We start from the raw sequence: 8714 nt of genomic DNA on the forward strand, positions 1-8714 counted from the left end.
CTGCATCAGATGACCTAGCCTCCACAATCACCCAAGCTCAACCCAATTGAGATGGTTTGGGATGAGTTGGAACAGAGTGAAGGAAAAGCAGCGAACAAGTGCTCAGCATATGTGGGAACTCCTTCAAGACTGTTAGAAATTTCCTCATGAAGCTGGTTGAGAGAATGGCAAGAGTGTGCAAAGCTGTCATCAAGGCAAAGGGTGGCTACTTTGAAGACTCTGAAATATAAAATATGTTTTGATTTGTTTAACACTTTTTTGGTTACTACACGATTCCATATGTGTCATTTCATAGTTTTGATGTCTTCACTATTATTCTACAATATAGAAAATAATAAAAATAAAGAAAAACCCTTGAATGAGTAGGTGTGCCCTTATTTGGTCTTAGAAATAGATTTGGCCCATACAAATGCATTGAATAACATATTCATACATGGCAAAACGAGTCAAAAATGTAATCAAAAGGAAGTGTTTTAAAGTGTGTGTCTTATATCTGAGATATATACGAAATCTCAGGAAATTATTATATATTTTTTTAACCCATATTGAACCCTTTTTTGCCACTAAAGTACTTCCATATATACTTTTATACATTTTTTTAAACTGGTACCGGGCTACCTTCAGATGAGTCTTGTGAGGCTTGTGGGCATCCTAGAGCAAAATGAGATATTCGTGAGAGTCTCACCTTTCGATGGTGTAGTCATAATGGTGTGTACACAGTAAAGTTGCAACACCTATGGAGTCAAATGTAACAATTTGTGGGGTTTATATGGTCCCACCCCCATTTTATGTTAAAACTACTCTGGTCATGGTGTTGATATTTTTGGAGTTAAAATGACACAAAATATAGTAAATATACAACTCTCAAAGAGTTGCTATTTTACAAATATTCAGTGTTGTTTTGAATTAACAATCAACTCCAGCAGAGTACATTTATTTTTCTGTTTACTTTCTTTTAATTATACAGGTGTAAAGCCTTTTAAAATATTTCTTAATTTGTCACATTATGGTGGTTTGCAATGTGATATCCAAAAGGGTCTATCAGAGTACCAAATGTGCACATGTATGCACAGCAGAGTCCTAGAATATTGGACCGTTGGCTTTCATGCTTTTCGAATTCTTAGGGCAGCTCAAGCAATTTCTCTAACTGTTAACACATTCAAATAGAGGACGCGTACTGGAGATTTGTTGGTTGGGAATTGTGGGGTCGTGCGGGCTGTCCGTCCCCCATGTATGGTGGTCTCAGAGCCACATTGCTATGTCGCAATAGGAAGCCGAACTGTCGCGTCTCAGTGTCTGTGGGCTATGATTTATGCTTAACAAAAAACCCTTCTCTTCCAAAATGGGTTCTTCAGAAGAAAACGGTTCTTGGTAGAACCCTATCCCTCTGCAAAAACCTTAGAAACCTTTTTTCTAAGAGTGTGCACGGCACTAGTAGCAAACCATTAATGTACTGTAAACTCGCACGATCAGGTGGCTCGCGAGGTTACGGCACTACCTCTTCTAATCTTAAAATACTTTCAGTATAAAGACATTTTGTAATTTGCGCCTTATAGTAGTCTTCATTGGACCTTGTCGACACCATGCACGGTGCCATGAACTTGTTAGGGAAGTGCACTACTACCTTCTGCACTAATAGGATTAATCCACTCAGTCGAAGAGGTAGTACTTACTAATGGCAGGGTCGCTACACTGGGCTCCAACAGTATCTAATCATACAAAGTCGTGTGCTATCCCCTTACCGGCCTGCCTCCTTCCCTTTCAAGGTGAACTTCAATAAAAGGAGCCACATTATTTTGTCTTGGGTTTGCCAAGCATGACTTTCTAGGTATAGGAATTCTGAATGCGTTTTCATGAAACATAATCTAAGTGACTGGTCAGTTATGGTCAGTTATGGGCTGTGGGGACAATTCAGACCGGAGTTACTCGCAGGTAAATGGAATTTAGCTAACTTTTTATGCACTTTTCTCTCTATGCGTATTCTGACCTTGAATTTAAGCATGGGGAAATCCCAGTGCCAGCCAGGTACACATTATGGGTGGAGAAAATACACATTTAAGGTGTGGCAGAGGTGTGTCTACAGATACGTATTATTCTGAAGTTGATTTACTGTAATTCCCTCAAAATTCCACCACCTTTACGCGTGAGGAAACCATGAATAAGGTTCAGCGAACCTACCGGTTCCAAGTGGAAAAACATTTTCTTCATTTTTTCCTGATAGAAATAACAGCATTAACCATGCACTGTAATTTATAAATTGACCATAGCTATTGATACGAGCTATGTAAACGAGTAATCCGTTTGGATAAGGGGAATGTAAATATAGGCCAAATTTGTTTTAGATCTACAGTATTTTGTCTTATGATCGTTGGAGATGAATGTGAAACCAGTCATGTGGCAGGAAACTGGGGAGCATATCAAAATGACAGGTATTTATGCCCCTTTCCCACAGTGAAATATGAAATGCTGTGTCATTATGCAGAATTTGAATTTTATGGCCTTATAACTAACATTTAAATTTGGAGACCCAAACCAATGGGATGACAATGCAAAGAGTTGCGCCAAGTTGAACCTTTGTGCTGTCTAGAACGTTTGAATCATATGCCCTGACTTTTCCTGTTTCTTTCCATCTGTAGGCTATACAGCATGTTAAATATTCTTAGCCACTATCAGTAGCAACCGTAAGTAATAACTACGTATACTCTATTTAACTGCCAATTTACTGTACGTTCCCTTCAGTTGGTAGGCCCTACCCTAAATTTGTATCCTTCCATTACATCGTTCGATTTAGCCTAGCTGTATGTGTTTCCTCTGTAAATGCTGTCAATTTGTTGTGGTTGTTGCCCACGGTCAAGTAATAGTGGATACTATTTAATGAAGGCAGAATAGAAATTGTAGTAGAAATAAATCAGGACTTGTACCTTCTAATTTGAATTTGACTGGCAGAAGGCAACAATTGTAGACTATGGAGAATTTTAACTTGGCACTTGTCCTCAAACAGTTCCATGATCAGTGCAGGGAGTCAGAGTTGTAATTATTATCTGTGCGCACACGACGAAGAGGACGTGCACCTGCTAATTTTGCTTTCCTATTGAACATACTTCTTTCGGTATCAAAAATGATAGTTTAATTACATTTTAGGGTACCTGAGGATTTAATAGAAACGTATTTTGACTTGTTTTAACAAAGTTTAGCGCTTTTTGATTCCTTTCCCTACATGTTGAACGAGTGGATTACTCAAATCGATGACACCACCTAAACTGACCTTTTGGGATATAAAGTAGGATTTTATCTAACAAAACGACCATGCATGTTGTAGCTGGGAACTTATGGATTGCAAATCAGAAAGTAAGGGAATATTTAATCGCTATTTGGGATTTTATTTGGGATTTGGGATTTTATGAAGCCTGTGCTGGTTGCAAAATATTTTGATGTGGGGCGCGGGTTCCTCAAACAATCGCATGGCATGCTTTCGCTGTAAAGCCTATTGTAAATCGGACAATGCAGTTACATGAACAAGACTTTAAGCTTTTAACCGATATAAGACACTTGCATATACCTAAAAATTTAATATCCATCATTTTTATGATTATTTATTTTAATTGTGCGCCCTCCAATTTCACCGGAAGTTGTCAAGGTGTCCCGCCTAGCCCTAAGAAGGTTTTAGGCGATATTTATTATATTATACTGTTGTATACTATTCTCCATATTATAGTAATATTGTATACTACTTTCAACATTGCCATTGATTCACTGAACGTGACAACCTTCAGAATGAATCAAACCACCCTATTTTTCCATGAAGTAGGATTCATGATGATTCCCTAAACATAAATAATGTGTCATCTGTGTTTTTAAATGTACCATGGGTTCTGAAACGGAGACAAATATGTATATGTTTGCATTGCTACCTTTCCATATTCTGAAAGCATTCTCCATTGTCTACATTGTAGTCTTCTGCCAATCAAATTCAAATTAAAGGTACACAGTATCTAAAGGGTTTGCTTGCGATAAATGAGCAGAAAAAGTAATTGAGCAAAAACTCCCTGATCAAATTGGTAGGCCACACAGTGGGTGTGTTTTCTTGGGTTGATTAACACACATGATATTTACTATAAATAACAATAATAATAATATGGATAACAGCAATAATATTGAAGTGGCAGCAGCCTATCAGAAGATTGGAGGCGTGGTTTATTGGAGACGAGGATTTCAGATAGTTACTTTTGGCCAACCGTTTGAGTAAGGGCTTGATTCAATACGTATCGCTAAAGTTCAGCGCTATAGCGTGATTGGAATTTAAAGGTAATTTCTGATTGAGCCAACACATGCAGCATTTTCAGTGCTACGGATTGAATTGAACCCTTAATGGCATGCCTGTTGTTCTGCTGTGTTTTCATAAAGGTGAGGTGATTTAAGGTAGATTCTTATGGTGACTATTTGACCTTTTGGTATATCACATGCATTTATATAAGCCTTTAACAATGCTTCAGAACTAGCTATGTACAAGTTCAACCTATAATGTTAATACAGCAGAACAGATTAACAGGCATGACGTTTACTCTCACAGGTGGCCATAATATATATCTGAATGCCACACCCTCCTATAAGCCACACCTCCAATCTTCTGACCTCCAATCTGGCTGCTGTACCTACAATATATGAATTAAAGGTTAATAATTGAACCTCCCATCACAAAACAGTTTCTGTTTGAACCTTTACAAAGGGGTTTCTCAAGTAACCTTTTCAGAGTGGTTCCTCGAAGAACCTTTGAACTGAAAAGGTTCCCCCATTATGAACCCAAAGGTTTCTTTGAGGCTCCTTTACTTCTTAGTGTTGTCCGTCAGTCTTCTCTCTGGTAGTCCGTCAGTTTCGATGACGACTCGTGCATGTCACTTTGATTAATTGTGGGTTCTTGAGTGGCTCAGGCGTCCAAGTTTTGAAGCATAGACTGAGGCATGAGGGACAGACATGTGCTTTCGCTGGTCTTGTTGGTCCGGTTTTGGGCGAAGGAAGCTTTGCTCTGGCTGCAGTAAGACAGTTTTTCTGACCCTCTTAAGATTGTCTACTCCTGTGAGGGTTTTGGAGTGCCAGGTGGATCGGGTAGAGACGATGTCTGTGAGTTGGCTGGGCTGGATATAGCAGAACTTGAGACTGTGTTTAAGGTTGTCTTTGAAGCGCTTTTTGGGTCAGCCTGTCTTCCAGTGCCTCTGCTGCAGCTCGCCGAAGAAGATCCATCTTGGGAGACAGTGTTGGGGAATCTTGATGGTGTGGCCGGTCCATCGAAGCTGATGTTAGCCTCAATGCTAGTGCTATTAGCTTGCTGCATTACCTCCCAGTTGGAGACCTTTTCTTGCCACCGGATACCCATAATAGATCTCAGAGATCGTCCATGGAATGTCTCCATCTGTGTAGGTTACAACTGTAATTAGAGAGGTGGGAGAGGTGGGACAACGACGAATGTCAAACAGAGCGTAAATCTCATTAATGGGCTAGGCAAAGGGAACATGCCGCGATGGTTATTGACTTCCATGACCTCTGGATTCCCTAATGTGCTCCAGTCGAGTGGACATCCGTTGCCTCAACTTTATGGAGTGGAAAGCTGGTTAATGAGATCACTGTTGTGCTGTGTTGGTGTCATCAATGCTTTATTTCATGTGAACGGACATGGCAGGGTCCTGCGGGGTCCAAGTCCTGGCACCTATGATCCAAATTAGAGCCAGGCAGATGCTAAGACATGGTACCTTTTGGTTATTTGAATTTATATCAAATGAAAAATTGTTATCTCCATAGTAGAATAGTTACCTATTCAATTGTTGATAATGGAGTTGCGGGGGCATCCCGAGTTGTGCAGCGGTCTAAGGCACCGCATCGCAGTGTTGAGGCGTCACTACAGAACCGGGTTCGATCCCAGGCTGTGTCACAGCCGGCCGTGACAGCAGAACAGAACAATTGTCATTGTTAAAAGAGGAGGATCTTTGAGCTTTCTAGTGTTACTAGGCTACACTTAATTTGTCAAATAAATTGGTCAAATGCACCATTGTAGAAGTGGAGTTTTTAGCATGGTTTATGTGTGTCAGTGCTTGCCAATGGTGTTGAATTCATAGGGAAGACCAGGGCTAAATGTAGCATGGGTTAGGGGTAACAGGTAGGCTACAATGATTTGCTCAATGGGGTAAATGCATATGGGCAACCCTCAGCCTATGCATTTATCACCATTATGCTCCATCAGTTGCTCCATCAGGTGATAATGCTTATTGCTAAATAGCACACCTGCCTTATAATATGGACCAATATGTTATTTGGGCTCATTTCTGGAGGGGTGAATTATATTTTAGATTTCAGCATGATTTTATTTTCATTCATTTTGGAGTAGAATGTTCTTTTAAAAAAGTTACCAGAACTGTCTTTCTCAGTCATTCTCCCACCAAATATTGTACGTCCCTCTGCGACTTGTAGTATTCTGTGAATTGTGATGTACTTTTGTTTAGGCTAGTATATTATATGTTTAGGCCACACACACCCATACACATACACACCCACACACACACACACAGTCTTGTATAACTAACCTTGTGGGGACTCACAATTCAGTCCCATTCAAGATCCTATTTTCCCTAAACCCCTAACCCTGGTTCTCACCCCCACACACACACACACGTTAATAGGCTATAGGCCTTTAATTAGCTGTAACGTTTTTAATTATGGTCCAACATGTTAACTTCTTGTAGAATAGTCAGTATTGCAAATAATATAACAACACGAGTTGTGTTTAGCTTCACCCGTTATATTTTGACCCTTTAATGACTGTTGTAAATTATCTGTCACGTGCTTTAGTGCATCACTAAGGACAAATACAATTTGAGAACTATCTTCATTACCTCACCCTCATCTTACGCAATACATTGGTTTAAAAAGACCGGGTACCTAGGTAGCTGGAATTTAGTCACAGTATCCTTCCTTATTCAATCTTGGGACATCTCACCTACTAGCTGAAGAGAAATACCAGATGGCCCTCACCGGAGTCTTGTGTGCATTTGCCTTTGTATGTGTCACGCTGTGTCAGGCAGAGAAGATTGACTCTGTCGGAGGTTTGTCGGATCGCAATCTCAACCACCAAGATAAACTAACATGGCTCGAAACATTACAGGAGAAAAGGGTAAGGAGTATGGTGTTCTGTTCCCCCTTTTTTTAGGGTTTGTGAACGTTAGGCGATATAAAGTTTACTTTGTGGAACATGTTTGCATTGAATTAAATGAGTGGATCTGTCCATGGTGCTGAAATTGCTTATTGGTAGTAAACACACAAAATGATAAGCTGCTTCTCTTTAGATGTTTTCTTTTAGTAGGCTAGCCTACCTATGCTAGACTATATACTAATTTAATTAACAAGGAATGCATTTAAGATCTTATATTTAGCCTGTATTCTACACATCAAATATTGCTAACAAGGAATGCATTTAACATCTTATATTTATCCTATATTCTACACATCAAATATTGCTAACACTGTCCTCTGTCCATTTTTGCAAACTTAACTTACTTTACAGGATATGACAATAAGCTATAAGAACATATCTTTTTCCTTTCACAGGTAACCACCGACGACAAATACCACCTCGCCTGGCTGCTATACAAGCTTTTAAAGTCACACAGCGACCAGTTCAAATCCAACTTTCTCCCTCCTGGACCAGAGAGTGGCGGGATACAGGAGAGTAGGCGCGAGACTACGCCACAGAAGGACAAGCGCATTCGCAAAGCCGGATGCAGAATGTTCTTTTGGAAGTCATGGACTGCATGCTGACAAACTTGTCTACTTTTTACTCCAAAATGCAGATGGTTTTCGAATCGAGAGCCTTCATTCCAAATCAGCTTACCAAAGTTTTGTCTGCAATTATTAATGTAACTTATTATTTTTATGAATGGTAACTTATCAACTTATTGACGTGGTTGTGAGGCTACGAATGTCAAGTTGTAATAAAATGTGAGTTATTTATTAATTGTTTGTATCCAGAATCTCTCTCTCTCTCTCAGAACAGAACAGAATGTTATCATCCAGATTGGACTGCACTTTAAAAGGGCCAATCTGCAAATTTATATATACTTTTTAAAACGTATATATTAATGATGTATAGGCTACCGATTGATTCTTGAAGAATATAACTTATAAACGCCTCACGAGCTAAGTTCAACTGTTACTCCATAGTTTGTATACAATGTAATTGTAAACAAACACTGTATAGCCTCAAATCATGGTTCAAACTATAATTGTAATATCATGGATGGTCAAGCCTTGTATCCACATCTCTGTCTATAAATTTCAGAGTGGTTACATTACTCCAGCTCCACCCCTCAGCTGTTTACCGAAACAGTGATGGTGTTGGAGCCATTAATGAAAAGCTGATGTTTATAATTTTGAGCGAAAAATAATATCCATAGGAAAATATTTACCTTTATGTTTGAAGAAAATCTTGTTATATGTAGGAAATATCTACTTACCCGAAATGCCAAATAGGCTTTGATATCCCTGTGAAGTAGCCTACCCTTTCTATAAGAAGAGTGATGGGGTAGCCTACCCATTCTATAAGAAGAGTGATGGGGTAGCCTACCCATTCTATAAGAAGAGTGATGGGGTAGCCTACTTCGTGGGCGGGATTGTTAGTCCGGGGGAAGAGACACAGTTTTGTTTGATTTCGAATCATGCTTTTCATTTCA

At 39.4% G+C, this 8714-nt stretch overlaps 1 protein-coding gene across 1 annotated transcript; it reads left to right on the forward strand.

Moving 5' to 3' along the window:
* Positions 1-6598: 6598 nt before the first annotated feature.
* LOC118965615 (somatostatin-1-like) lies at positions 6599-8007 on the forward strand. Its single transcript, XM_036986846.1, has 2 exons — positions 6599-7159; positions 7594-8007. The coding sequence occupies exons 1-2, from the start codon at positions 7010-7012 to the stop codon at positions 7801-7803; spliced, it is 360 nt and encodes a 119-aa protein (XP_036842741.1). The 5' UTR covers positions 6599-7009; the 3' UTR covers positions 7804-8007.
* Positions 8008-8714: the final 707 nt, after the last annotated feature.

This window comes from Oncorhynchus mykiss, chromosome 8, assembly GCF_013265735.2.
Source record: "Oncorhynchus mykiss isolate Arlee chromosome 8, USDA_OmykA_1.1, whole genome shotgun sequence".
Classification (NCBI taxonomy): domain Eukaryota; kingdom Metazoa; phylum Chordata; class Actinopteri; order Salmoniformes; family Salmonidae; genus Oncorhynchus; species Oncorhynchus mykiss.